Source organism: Apteryx rowi, unplaced genomic scaffold, assembly GCF_003343035.1.
Source record: "Apteryx rowi isolate R43461 unplaced genomic scaffold, aptRow1 scaffold_10, whole genome shotgun sequence".
In the NCBI taxonomy this organism is placed as follows: Eukaryota; Metazoa; Chordata; class Aves; order Apterygiformes; family Apterygidae; genus Apteryx; species Apteryx rowi.
Window position 1 is genome coordinate 1,167,401 of NW_020447197.1, and position 15,007 is coordinate 1,182,407.

Below are 15,007 nucleotides of genomic sequence, written 5' to 3' on the forward strand. Positions count from 1 at the left end.
CTGAAATCAATGTAGAGTTCATTTTGCTGGCCCAGTTGGAACTTTGGTGTGTGGACAGTCTTAAAAACAGCAAGATGAACATGGACATTACAAAGTATCTAGGTGGACATTCTCTCACTGAGCAGGCTGGAACAGCTCAGCACATGACAAAAGTGAAACTGCGGCAAAGTAGCAAAGGTTGATGTGGAAGCAATGACAAGACCAGAATAGTAGACAACCCACCTGATACACATATAGATGTAAAATGAACTCTAAGTCCATAGCTGAAGTGATGTGTCAGTGAAGCCAAGGTCATACTCCTTCTGCATTTTTACAAGCAACACAAAAGCACACACTGAAATGCAACCTCAACCAAATCCAGAGTTCCCTGGAGATGGAGTGCTCAGGTATGCTCAGTACTGAATCACTGGTTCAAACTCTGCATGGATAAGACGCAGGAAGGGTAGACTACATAGCAGCCCTGTCCATCAGTAGATGGACAACCAAATTGGGCTTGTTCTAAGTACAACATGAATGCTCTGAGTCTGAGCTAGGGAAGGCTGATATGAAAGAAAAGCATCTGGGCCACAAGACTCTGTGTACTCACAATCGGTCACATTTGCAGCACAGACCTAACCAAAGGGTGGAAAACAGAGAGCTGGCCTACACCATCAGTGAGGACAGGAGACACTACTTCTGATGTAACTTTGGTTTGTTATCCTTTTCTAGGCAAAGGATGCCAAATAATGGTCAAGATCTGCATATCCTAGGAGCAGCTGAGGACATACCATTCACATCTCCAGGTTTCTTGGGGCAGGGAAGGGTACCATCATTTATCTGTCACACATTATAAAACTTTTACTTGCTGCCAAGATGCAGAACCAGGAGTTACCTTACAACTTCTGACCACTGACCTGGTTCTTCCATGTGTGCAATGATCCAGTTGAAAGCCACTTCAGCACCCAGGTTGCCCGTATAATATACAGCTTTCCGACATGCTTCCAAAGGAAAACCCATCTCTGCCAGTTGCATAACTGCAGACTCATCAATATCTAAAGCTGCAAGAAAGGACGCGAAATAAAAAAAGTCTAATTCCATCTATTTTATAGTATTTCTCATTGTCATTCATGGTGCCATATGTTACATTACATACTGATTAGATTTGTTTTAGTACTGTAATAAACCAACACTCATTAGAAAGCAGCCTTGTGCAAAGCATTGTAGTTTTTTTTATGAATTTACTGATAATCTTTTGTCTCAGTAATTTATCCAGATCCCTAAACCTTGATGAATTCTTAGAGGACTTTATTTATACAAATAAATATTTTATTTATACAAATAAATAGTTTATTTATACAAAACTCACCACTGGATTTCAAGAGGGTGGATATGTTAGGTACTGACCTTATCTAGAGGTGGGAGCCAAAAGCAATCACCTCTCAAAGGCAGGATCTTGCAGGTAAGAGAAACAACAGCTGCTGGATCTAGCAGTCTCCAGTTGAACTTCATCTCTGAGTGACGGGCTGACAGCTTCAGCTGAGATCAGAGTTCAGAAGGAGCCAGGATCAAGCAGCTGTGATCCCCAGAACTGCAAGACTCCACTGATCAGCAGCATCTTGCAGATGATGACCCATAGCTCCTGCTCAGGCCTGCTCTGCTTTGAACACCAGCAGAAACTCGGCCAGTCCTTCTCCCCAGGAGAGGTGGTACCCCCCCTCTGTCACACAGCACCGCATTTCAACATGGTCTCTCTTCTGGGGCTTTTAGCTTAGAGCAGTATTTCTTCCACTGACTCTGCTGACACTTGGAAAAATCAATTTGTCCCGACAGCAATGCCGATACTATGGAGCACTATTACAAGGATGCTCCCAGTGTTCTCACTCTCTCTGTCTCTCTCTCATTGATAAATTGCCATTGGAAGCAGTGCAGAAAACATCCTGTGCAGAAATACTGCTGGTAAGAATAAAAGTTGCCAACATTGCAAATATTAGAAAGACACATTACAGATATCTGCAACCCTCACCACTAAAAACGCGGCAAAAAACATACTAACAGCAACAGGAGAAGGACCAGATTACATTTTAGACTCCATTTAGACTCCAGCATAAATCATTACATATACGCTACTGACTTTTTGCCCTAAGCGAAAGGCAGCTATTGCTCATGCTCTGCAACTATTTTCAGATACAGAGTTCTGATGTATGTATGCTTATAGCCATTGACACTAACAGCAAAGCACAGAACACCACCACTGCAATACAGAGAAAAAAAAGCAACGTTAACCATAAAATAGTATCTTTGCTGTTTAATAGTTAATTTAAAATTATTGTGAAATGATCATCCAAATCTCCTTAGAGCAGGACAGATATGCATGACAACTAATAAATCATAGATACACGGGTTTTCTTTTCTCATTAAGATCCACTTGGAAAGGACTTGATGGTTAAGATAAAGTGCACTATTTCTTCTGTCTGGGAATTAGCAGAGTACCAGAGTCAAAGGGGTGTTTCATGAGGTAACTTGCCCTTTTTGTACAGCAGCTCCAGCTGCTTCACCCTACAAATCACAACTGAAATAAGTTTCTGCTAAAATCCCGATAACGTCAATTTAGAAGTATAGCAGAGTCAGAAATGAAAGTTAAAATCAAATCTTTTCTCTTCAGCTAAAGTTTAGATAAAACATGAAGGAGTTTTCAAGCCTAGAGAGGTACTACTTGGCATTCAACATACTTAGCCAACTATTAATTTAAGGATCCATCCAAAGTCCAATGGAGTTAGCAGAAACCTTTCTATTAACTTCAGTCTCATCTTACATATGTGTAAATAAATTTAACTTTTAAATCTAAAAAGAAACCTACTTGCTACAGATAAAGGTATAGGCATAGAATAATAGTGTCTTTCTTCCAATAAATGACTGTAAATTTGCAGTTAAAATATAATCAAAACCTGTATGTGAGTTAGCATCTTCCAATCTGCTAATAACTATTTTGTTATACATAAGTATATTAGATTTCATATTCAAAACAACTACAGATAGAGCAACAGGCCATATTTTGGCAACTGATGCTACTACAGATTCTTAGGAGTCCAGCACACACGCAAGCAAATGCTGACCAAGTACAAACGCCAAGTGCCATTTAGAAGCATGCAAGCAAAGCTTCATGCATCTCTATGCAGACAGAGCAGCCATTAACTGAGCAAAAGCAAGGCAATTTGTTTAAGCAGCTGAAATGTCAGTGTCAGAAAAATGATATACATACACTCCATGAAATGGTTCATCATATGATCTGAAAATTGAGAAAGGAAAAAAAAGGGGGGGGGAGTAAAGTGACTTAAGTGAAGGCTGAGAAGATTCATATGAGAGAGAACAAAATCTGTATTTTTAAGTCATAGAAACATTTGATCTCACACAGGCAGTGCATGAACATCCTTACAGCCCTGATGTTTTGCCCTGAATAAGACTGGGGATATTTCTGCCCAGTAATTTCCCTAACTCAGCTCAGAGCAAAGCAACGCTGGTACAATAAACCGGTAGGAAATAAGAGTTGATGACTGACCTAAAACAACTTAAGCAAGAATCCATTTAAATGAGGTACTATCATCCATGCACTTAAACTAAAACTAGGTCAGTCTATTGAGCAAGAGCTTTAAAGGAAGAATGGGCCTTGGTAAGGAACTACAGATGAGGGACAAAAAAACCTTCAGAGAGCTGAATTTTTGCATAGCCTTTGGTCTGACACACAGTTTCAGGCACTGGTTTTCTTTCACAGGCATAAAGCTTGATACGGTGCCACCACTATTATAAATATCCAAGTAAATGGGGCATTCATGTCACGAGAATAATTGCACGACTTTGGTATCCTACTAAATATTGAGGCACCCAAACTTAAGTCATCTGGAGGATATTGTAAAGACCTGGCTCTAAGGTCACTGTATAAAAATGTGATTTTACTAGCTGCAAAATATTTCATTGTCCAGAGAAATCCAGGGAACGAGGAAGGAAGAAATTCTAATATTCTTTGTTCTGAACATTAGTGTAAAAGAAATAGCGTTTAAGAAAAAAACAGCATGGTACGTTAATCACTCATTCTTTCTGCTTTATAACCATTTTAGTCAGGTGTTTAACATCAGCTCCTTGAGGCAGGGCTTTTTTTAATGGGCTGTACAGCCCTATGCACATCCAGAGAAGTGAACCACGCACACACAGCTGCTAGGTCATACTGCAAACAATTTTTGAAATTTTAAATGAATAACATTTTGAATCTTAATCTATGCCCAGACAGCTGTTTTATTAAACTGTACTCCTTTGTGCATTAAATTTCACGGTACTGTAAATTAATCTGTTCAGCAGAAAAGCTATGTTGTTCCACCTTGAACCACAGTGTTTCATGTGATCCAAGCCAACTTCGAGACAGAACAGAAGACCATCTGCTCAGAACTATATTAAAATCCTACAGCAAATACCTTAATACCTGACAGATTTTACAAGTCCTTCAGACCAGGAAGGATCACATTCTGTACACAAGGGAGTGACATGAGCTGATTTAGCTACAGTACCACTTAGACTATTTTATCATCAGGTTTTAGAAAAATTTTAGCACAAAAGTGCTCTTAAGGTAATAGCAAATTAGTAACACCTCCTAAGAAATGAGTAGGTTAAAGCTCCACTCCACTTCTGGCACCTATCATGAGACCCAGCGCAGGGTTCTGAGATGAAGTTATTTGCACCAGGCTTTGGGAAGTGCACAATGACTTTACTGAAAGGGAACCATGAACACGCACTGAAAGTCAATGCTGTCTAAATGTGGCTGATTTTCATAAACCTAGAGGTCTTCAGACTCTTCTCTACCCATTTAAGTCCTAGACACCAATAAAGGTTCAATAAGGATGAGCACAAGGACTTCATCCTTAAGAAAGAATAATCATCCACGCAAATAGAAGATATGGAGTAATTCTGTATGTAAAGATAAAAAAAATTAAACGCAGTGCAAGCTGATCTCCACTGAACAGCATCATGGTGTTGCACCACGACAAGGCGAGATAAGTAGGAAACTACAGCCAGCAAAGCAAGTGAAACAATCTAGTTCACAAAATATGATTTTTATCTTCGGACACAGCAATTTCCAACACGTACGGACTACTTGGAGAGAGGCCAAAGCAACAACAACAATCATAAATCCTGAAAACATCATCCAAACTGCAAAGCTGGGAGAACTAGGGTTGTTAAGTAGAGAAGAAAAGGCTGTGGGGAGATGTAACAGTGTTCAATTACAGAAGTGTGGAACTGCTTTTTATCTGCAGCTCTGAAGGGTAAAGATGAAAGGAATCAGTATGTGCTAGAGGGAGAGAGGATAAACGGTGAGATCAGGAGAACAGAAGTCAGTACCTTTGGGATCATCAGGAATGATAATGGGAGGAGCAACATCTGGAAGTTCCTCCTCTCCAGGCTGGAGACCCATGGCCCTTAGGTGGTTGATGTCCAGTATGTCTGGCATCTCTATAGAAACATCTACAAAAGTAGAGAAACAGGCTAATGTTATGAATCCAGCAAAATGACCACATAGGACAAACCCACCCCTTCAGAGAGAGGACTCTGACTCACAAGCTATAAACACAGTCAGGATTCTCCTTCTGAAAACAGTTATTTGAGAAGTTTCGAATGCTAAAGCACAATTTAACTAGAAGGCCAGACTACATAAACCTGTCTTTTAACTCCACACACCTGAAGGTTTAGTTTAATCTAAAATAATCTCAACTTAAAATAAAGGTAAAGAAGAAAATGATGACTCAGACCAGGTCCTCATTATAGATGTATGTATATAGACATGTATAGGTGTTATAGGATATCTTGGACAGAATAGGAAAAAGGTAAGCATAAAAGGCACATACCAAGCTTTTTGGGTACCCAGTCAAGGCCAAAGGTGAACTTCTTTATCTGTACCACTAAGTACTCAGGAAATGAAGCAAAACGAGAAGTTCTGGGAAGCACCAGAAATAAAATTCAGTGAAGCAAAGCAACAAAAATCTCAACAAATATATATTTCAATACCTCATGCACACTGAGATGAGTAACTTTATGCCTGAGTAAGATGAATGGTGATGGATTTTATAAACATAAGTGAGAACCTAAATTTCACAAAAGAGTATGTTTTCAAGTACAGTGAAGTACACTACCAGTAGTTGCTTTCTATACATTCATGTTCTGAATGTCAGCCCAAGCCCTCGCGGAAGTTCTGCTTATAGAAAGAGCATAGAAAACAACTGTAAATAGTAAATTAAACTTGTTTACAGAAGTTGTTCCAAAGTTGAATGTTGGGAAGTAAATTTTGAATGACATATTGGCATGGGCATGGGCTTAAAAAGGAGCTTGTACAGAATGTAACAACAATGAAATCTGCATTTTTTTTTAAATTGTCTTTCTAATAACAGTAACATTGTGCATGAGTTATTAGTCCATCTATAAAGCACTTACTCAAAGAGAACAAAGGTGTCATTTTTTCATATGAAAGTGCTATATAAAATATCTACATGATATTGTTACTGAACTACTTTGATATTTACCCAAATAGGGGATGACTTCTGAGTATAAAGGGACCTCTGATTTTTGCCTACTTTGTGAAGAGGTGAGAATTAATCTTGAACATAATGTAACGTTATGTGTACCCCATTATCCATGCTGACATTTTTCCAGATTTAGACTCCTGCACCCTTCCTTCTACCTACCATTTGCATACACCACCCTTTTTTCTAATTAACTTTACACTGAATAAAATAAGGTAAATGCATCACTAATATAATCCCTTCCTTCCATAATATTTTCTAAAGATTTTCTAGAACTTTCCAGCTAAATTCTAGCTAGTTTCTAGCTAAACTTTCTAAAACTTTCTAGCTAAATTCTAGTTAACTCCACCTTGCAATTTTAGTAAATGTATGATCTGCAGCAGAAAATTTTGAATGTTAAACAAGACAGACAGTTCTTCTTTATCTTTGAATGCATTTAAAGACCATGGGGATGAGGAAGAGCTAAACTACAAACTAATCCTGGATCTATTTAAATATTAGAATATTCTTGCAGCATACACATTTACAGTTAATACAGAAAACCTTTAGAATTCTGCTGCATTCTCTCTGCCAATTTCTCTGCATTCTCTCTGTCCCTATTTTCAATACAATGTCATCAGTGAAACTGTACACTAAGAGAGCAGTGAGTCACTGATATGTAAAGTGAGCTAAAAATACCTAAGTACCTAGCCACAGCAAACCAATTGCAGAGCCCAGTTTTCAACCACACCTTGCTGTGGAACTATAAAAGCAGAACCCAATAAGGGACTAACTCTTAGTCCCACCAAGAAATATTGCCCCTGAAAATTGCACTGAGCTCTACCTGCTGTCCTATCTCTTCTTAATGCTTTCTAAACATTTCTAAGTCCAAGATGCTCTTGGTTATGTCTTTTATCTACCTGAATATAAACACATCAGGTATGTTCCTTCTTTTATATGTCCATCTTGTACCATGGCACCATACAAGTTACAGCAATCAAGTTTAACAGATGCAACCAAGCACTGTAGCATGCAGAGGTGGATAGGCTGAAATCCACACATAATATATAATGTAAAACATAATAAAAACATAAACAAAGTTTTCAGTATAGTGTGTCGCAAATGCAAAAATCTCCATCCATCTAAAGAAGCTGCTTACACAAGAACTACAACTTCTGTTCACTTCACCCTGTTCTGTCTCCATTCAATGCCCTTCAGCATTTTTAGTCAAAGGATGACATCAAGAGACCAAGCACAGAGATCCAGACTATGTATGTTACAGCACAATACAGAGCTCTAGCACTAGCTAATACATGGTATCCGATTTTAAAATGCGGGCAGACAATTAAGTCACAAGATACCAGACCATATCACCCCTCGGAGTTTGACAGTTGAGAACAATTTAGTTCCTGCTCAGCTGGTCATTACGACTCTCGTCAAGGTTGACCTGCACATAATGCTTATAAGCCCCAGCACTAACAGAATCCCGTAGCCTGCTGTGCCTTTGGCTATTCCTCACTGCATTGTGTCCAGGTGGCAAGATAAGCACAGAGCACTACTATACAGGTTTTTAACAGGCAGCCAGACACTTACTTAACTCCTGCAGATTTTGCTTGAAGAGCACTGCTCCAGAAGTCGTCTACATTGTTTGGTTCAGAAAAGGCCTGCAGACACGCGCTAAATGGGACCTTGGCACGGACAAGCTCTGGTGGGGCTCTCCTAGCAGCTTCTGCTTCTCGCCTCTTCAGTTCATAGGCTATTAATTCATCTGAGAAACATACATGACACTAAAAGCTAAATGAACACTGTCATGGCTATGATGCACCTCTCTGCAGTGTTAGTTTTACAGGTTTTAGAAGTACAAAGTCCTACTTACCAATAAAAACTTCTACATGGCTCTAGCTGGGCATCAAAGCTTTTTGTCTATATTGGGGTCAGGGAGCCACATTTGAAACCGCTCTTTAAGGTTTCTGTTCACGGTGAAAACACACAACTGGAAATACTTGGGGACGGGTTATTAAAACCTTGCCATGATAACCACAATCCTGTATTAATAGTAATACCACCAACCCACTTTATCAGCTCAATCTGCCCTGGAAAATTATTGCTGTCCATCTCTGCTATCTGGCATTCTAGACAGGACAGGGTTTTGTATGATCTAGATAGTGTCCCGATACTGGCAAGATGAGCAGCATCATATGGTAAATTCATAAACTGATATAACTCCTGAGCTATGACCTGGAAATAACACACTCTTTTATAAGCAAGAAAACCATCATGGAAACTGATGAAAAAAGAACGAGAAATTCTCCAAAACTTAAACTTTCAAATCAAAATGGTCTCTTTTAAATGTATCAGCCAGTTCAAAGAGTTATGGGTGAAGTGAAAAGCAGTAGGGGAATTGTCTGCCTTGTGCCATTTCAGAGGTTCTGATCAAATTATCAGAATAGTTCCTCTTGTCTTTAAAAATTTATTAAACAATAGAGGTTATGAAGGAAACGAGGCAGCCAGGATAATTTCCAGATCCTATCCCCCTTCTAGTGCTCATCTGATATCCCCTTCACTTCCACATCAAGCATACATTTATTATCTTGGCCGGTAAGACTCTTCACAACTTCACCACCAACTGCATAAACAACCAACATCTGTCAGTTCCTCCCTCCCTCCCTCTTCCAAGTCTCCTAACCTTCCTCAGCCACCTTCTCCTTTAAAAACAATTATGTGCTCTCAGGCAGCTCACATGCATGAAAAAACATTCCTGTACATAAAATAGATGTTTGCCACTTCATCCTCCTTCCCACCTCTCCTAAAGCTCACAATACTCAGTTTGTGCACCTTGGCTTTATAGATGACAAACTAGCTATACCTCCTCTTCTCTATTTATCACAAAACCAGAAAGCTTATAATCTATCTCTAACACACACAAAGCAGGTTTTTTACAATATTCATTGGCTAGTATGTTCAGTTCCTTCTTCTCTTCCTTAAGGAAAAAAAAAAAATATATATATATATATATTTTAATACTGGTTCACTGTCCAGAACAAAGGGGATCTAATCCTAACCGGGACCTTTGGGTGCATGTGTGCACGCACATGTGCACATGCACACACACACACAAAGCAAAATAAATAACGTTTGCTAATAAATGTATTGCTCAAACCACAAGCGGTGTGGCACATCCCCAGGTCAAATCTGGGTTAAGTTTTGTAATCACAAGTCTCTGACATCTTATCACACAAATTGCTACAATTCTTGGTGATACATTCTGGAGTGGTGACTCTTCCAATGATCCCACAGTTTTCAGAAGAAATCTGTCCAAAAATTTGCCAACAGTATCCAGGTAGAATCCTGTTTTCCAACAAATATAAGCAGGGACTCTAAAGCCATAAACTGATATGTGCTAAAAATTACACTTAAAAGCCCAACAAAATAACCTTCCTCCCAGATTAGTTCACTGGCTTGATTTACCACATGGCCCTGAACCATTGTATGTGTATAAAGAAACCTCATAAGAGTAAGGGTAAGAACTTCATACACTTTGCCACCAACAAGCACATTCAGGAGGCCACAACCTCATTCTCTCATAGTTGAGAGTCACCAGAAACTCAGTCAACGGACCTGTTCTTTTCCTTTACCTTTATTTGTGGCTGCCTCCATGGCAACTGGTAATTGCATGATATAGTCCACCCTCTCAGTGTAGCGGACCTTTCTGGACTGGCAGCATTGTGTGCGTTCTTCCACCAGGAACCGGAAAACATCACTGGGGTTTTCTGAACCAACAGGGTTCCTCTGAAGGGAACAGTAGAGTCAGTCACTCGAGTGGTGATCATTCATACGAACAGAGAATCCAAAGCATGCTGGTTGTTTATGGTGAGCACAGAGACACCATCCTTGCACCCACACCTGACAGCTCAGCTTGCACTTTTTTTCATGCAGGATTCCTGCACCCACAGATAATCCCACTGAAATCCCCAGCGTCCATGTATGCAGCAGTATCTTTCTACGCATAGTAACTTGCAGGGTGTAGACCTAACAAATCTGATCAACTGAGCGAACAAGGTGAACAGAAGATGGTAGGAAGATGGCAGGTTATAACAAAGAGAGAGAGCTCAGTTAAATACCATGGAGCATCCTTTTAGCAAATACAATTGCTCCTAGCACTCTGAACCTGCACTGAAACAGAACAAGCAACGTGTAGTTAATTACCAAATGGAAATGTCATACAAATAATACAGCTCCTCTTTATTGTTCATGTTAGTGTCTGCTTATCAGGCAAAAAGCTGAAAAATGTTTCCCAACAACCCTATAATCAGTACATGGGTTTTTGGAATGCGGAACATTATGCATGCAAATGTGAATAACTTCATCCAGAATGTATCACATGAATAAACAACCTTGAGTCTTGGGCAAATGGGAAAAGGAAGGAGGAAGGATGGACAAGAAAAAAAATGCTTTAAATCAGAATCAGATATCTCTGTAAACTTTCTTTTCAGGAAGACAGAATTAAAATTCACAGAACTGGGTCTTTTGCATACAGCATTGAGCTGAAACTCAGTGGAACTAACGTTTTATACAGAAATATTCAGCTAACGAATAGGCGCTGCTTTCGGCAGGGGAGTCCTTCCTCCTGTAATGACTCAATGACATATAGCTGGCATTTGCAAAGGAGCTGGACATGGTGACTACTTTGCTCCTGATGACGATATAAATTTGGAATAATAATACCTGATCCATTTAATATTCCAAGACAGAATTTGTTGGTAAACACATGGACAGCACGTAATCATAAACTGAACAGCAATTTAAGAGGACAATCACATATTTTTAAGTCTTATAGCTTGTTCAGTGATGCTTGACTTTTCTATACCTCTTGCAGTTTTATCAGCAGCATTGGCCCTGTGTGTGGTCATGCAAGGGTCTGAAGTAATGAGAAGAGAGAATAAAAAAAAATGGTTTCTAAACCAAAATACATTTAAATTGGTGCAATTTTCTATATATGCAAAGCTATTAAAAAAAAAGTCATTCACATAATATCTCAGTCCACATTACCTAATACCATATTACCTAATATAAGCAGACAAGAAGAAGCAATTATCCAGATTGTCTCACCTCTACTAGATTTATAAGATGAAGGAAAAATTCCTGTGCGTCTTGTTGTCTATTAGAGGAAAATTCTGGGTGACCTTTACTTATAAAAGCCTTAAACATTCGGGGAGATATTCCATTGTGTTGAGGCTAAAAATAAATGAAAGAAAGAGAAACCTTTTTAAGAAGTATTTTTATTCATTCCTGGACCAAATAACCGAAAGTCACTCCACTAGATCTATCTGTGGCCCATTTCTGGCACTAGAGAAATGGTAGCTTCAGTTTCATCTGGATTTCCATTTTAATAAAAATGAAAAGGGTTCTGAAACATGATTTGGGCGCTTTATGTTTTTTGAATTATTTCCTGCAGCTTTCACTCTATCTGATTTTTCTATGGCATTTGCGAGTTAAAAGAGGTCACTGAAGATTTGCTAAGGGACAGTAGTTTTCCGAAAGGCCACATGACTATACTGTTTGCTAACATTTGACATTCCTTTCAGACCTCTGTTCATCTTTTAAAGTATGTGGGCATTGAAGCACTTTGATCTATCAGCTAGCAGCTTTACTCAGGACAAAAACCTTTCCAGCAATCTCTAAAGAATCAAGCAGAGAGCAACTAATGTGCACAGCACGCATTTGCACATGGGTAGTTAAGAACAGACATGAATTTGCTGTTTGCAGGTGTTGCTCATGTTTAAGGACCAGAACATACTGCCTTTAGCCATTCAGTAGGAAGGATTTACTCCAGTAGGAAACTATGCCAAATCAGAAAATATCTAGCTTGCAAGAGAGTCCTTGCTTTGACTTTCTCATTCTTTACCCATGCCACATTAAGGAGCTTTATTTTTTCTTTTTCTCTTAAATTGCATCCTCAAGAATGCACTGGATAATATCACTTTTAAATACCACTTTTGAAATGGTCAGAACCCTTAATTTGGATTTGCCCTCATCCTCCATAAGAATAATTTCCAAAACAGTCCAAGCAGAAGTGTAGCCTTTATGTTAGGTCAGAGGGTTGGCGGTTAAATACTAAGCCAACCTCAGTCCTCACTGCAGTTGCACTATCATCCCAGTATAAAAATAGAAAAAGCAGCATGAAATGGAAGGCACATAAAGCACACACTGAAAGATCTAAATTTTATTCTTGGTTTCACCAGGGTAAGGTAGTTCTCAATCAATGGAAATCAGAAGCAGATTTTCAGTCTCAATGCTTTTTCAACTTCTGGCAATACACCAGCAACCTCATTAGGCTAAGATGTTCTTTAAAGGCCCTGTAGAGACACAGAGTTGCAGTACTGCTTGCATAAAGAGATGTTCTAGGGATTTCTGAATGTTGGGTTATGTATCACTTCAGTGTCCTCAATTGCCTTTCATCACAGCTAGGACTGGGGAGAGAAATACTAAGAACAACTCAAATTACTATATACCTGGCCTCTTTCTATGTCAGAAGCAAGGACACTGCAAGGTGGCACATTTGCCCTGATGTCTAATGCAATGTGTTTGGAGTTAAGTCATGTTTACATCTCTACACCTTTTATTCAGCCATTTGAGCAGGAAGAACAGAAATGTGCCGCGTGTAAGAATCACACCCTTCATAACCTTTTCCACCTGAAGGGCATGAAAATAAGAGAAGAAGTGGTAAAGCTCTAAACAGAAAATCAAGTCCTAGATAAAGACTCTTGAAGCTTTGAGCCTGCTTTATGTTAAAGTGGGTCCAGGAAAACTGCTGCCATTCCCAAACTGAACTCCTGTGCTGAAAAGAAGATTTTAGCTCCCCACAGAACCAAGAATATTTATAGAATACCTAGCATAAATTCCCCATCAACAGTTGCAAAACAGTTTAGCTAAATATAGACTGTGCTGGACCACTGCAGATCTCACATGAATGCTTTTACAGGCAACAACTCCCCAAAACTTTGGATGAAATCCAAAGAACCAGAGAGCGAGAGAACTTCTTTGCACATAGGAGGGGAAAAAAAAAGTAAAAGAATAAAAATAAAATGAATAATTGATTTTACAGACACAAAGCAGAAGCACTTGAAAATGGTGAAGGCCTAAAATTCCATGCAATTTTATTTATTATAAATGTCAGTACAACTATCTGGATGGTAAAATACAATCTGTATGTATATCAGCACTATTGTGGAGAAAAGTTCCTAATTTTGCAAGTCCAGAGTGAAGAAGGCAGGAAATATCTATACTTGAACTTTTCTAAATAAATCTTCAATACAGTAAGAATGAAAGCAGTGAAAGCTGTTTCAAACCCTAATACATGTTACTAATTGCTTGATAAGGAAGTTATCTGATGCATGTAACTACAACTTAATTGAATTGAAATTATGAACAATACAAGTATTCTCAGATGCCAGTAGATGGCTACTACTAACTGCCTGGCAGAGATTTATACTACCTGTCATTAAAAAGTTCTCAGTACTTCATTACATATTGCTAGTAGTCACTGCTGGGGTAAACATTAAGGTGTAGTTTTATTCTAAGGGTTTATTTTCCTGAGCTTCCAGTGTATTATTCTGCACTGATATCCTGTATGTGTTTACAAAGCAGGCCAGACTATACATAATTTAATGTGAGGAGTCTGTTGAAAGCTATCCCACCATTCCTTAGTGGCAGTGATTCACTGATGGTTTTAAACTTTATTTAAAGGAAACACGAGCAGGATTCCTCAGTTTCTCCAGAACAATGAATAGCTATGGTGCAAAGCAATTGCTCAAGAGACATGGGGCTTTCATCTGTGTACCAGATGATCTTTGTCCAAAATCTCCCTGGTATTCTAATTTTAGAAGGAGAAATCCCTGTATCAATAACTGATGAAGGTAGAGTAAAATATCAATTTCCATGGAAACTATCACCATGTTTCTGTGATAGAAGTGTGCACAACTTTTACTGTCTCTAAAAATATAACTTGGTATCAAAGATACTTTTTCCATGAAAAAAAGCTCTTTTCTACATACAGTATTTTCAATATTGGTTATTAGTTGACCTCTCCTTTCCAAATATTCCATCTTTGGAATCTTTGGTTTGACTTCACGTGCTGCCTGGGGTCACAGTACCAGACGTCGGCAAGGACACAGGTACAATCTAGCACCTATTTTTCCAGCATCCCTCTAAACAAAATGTTTTGAGGTAGATAGTAAAACAACTCTAAAATCAACAAATTCACCTGGGTGGATAACACTGTCCCAGTAACTAATGTTTTGCTTAAATGCATCACTAGAGGGAAAACAAAGGCAAATTCATAAGTAGCAGAGTTTAAACAGAGGGGTGAAACCTGAATTAACGTTATTCTCGCTCTGCAAAGGCAGGGGAAATGTACAACAACTCGCAAGAGAGGAAACTTTTCCACCACACCACTAAGCTGCTGACATCTTTTCTTCACAAAAGTGAGC

General features: G+C 38.8%; 1 protein-coding gene across 1 annotated transcript in view; it reads right to left on the minus strand.

The window, feature by feature from the left end:
- Positions 1-15,007, minus strand: part of USP13 (ubiquitin specific peptidase 13) — a 44,889-nt gene that overhangs the window by 5,221 nt on the left and 24,661 nt on the right. The window contains exons 10-16 of the mRNA XM_026060623.1: positions 11,628-11,753; positions 10,154-10,307; positions 8,112-8,286; positions 5,868-5,956; positions 5,365-5,487; positions 3,239-3,265; positions 894-1,037 (exon numbers count right to left, since the gene is read on the minus strand). Coding sequence (XP_025916408.1) covers positions 894-1,037; positions 3,239-3,265; positions 5,365-5,487; positions 5,868-5,956; positions 8,112-8,286; positions 10,154-10,307; positions 11,628-11,753 — 838 coding nt within the window. The remainder of the gene's footprint in view (positions 1-893; positions 1,038-3,238; positions 3,266-5,364; positions 5,488-5,867; positions 5,957-8,111; positions 8,287-10,153; positions 10,308-11,627; positions 11,754-15,007) is intronic.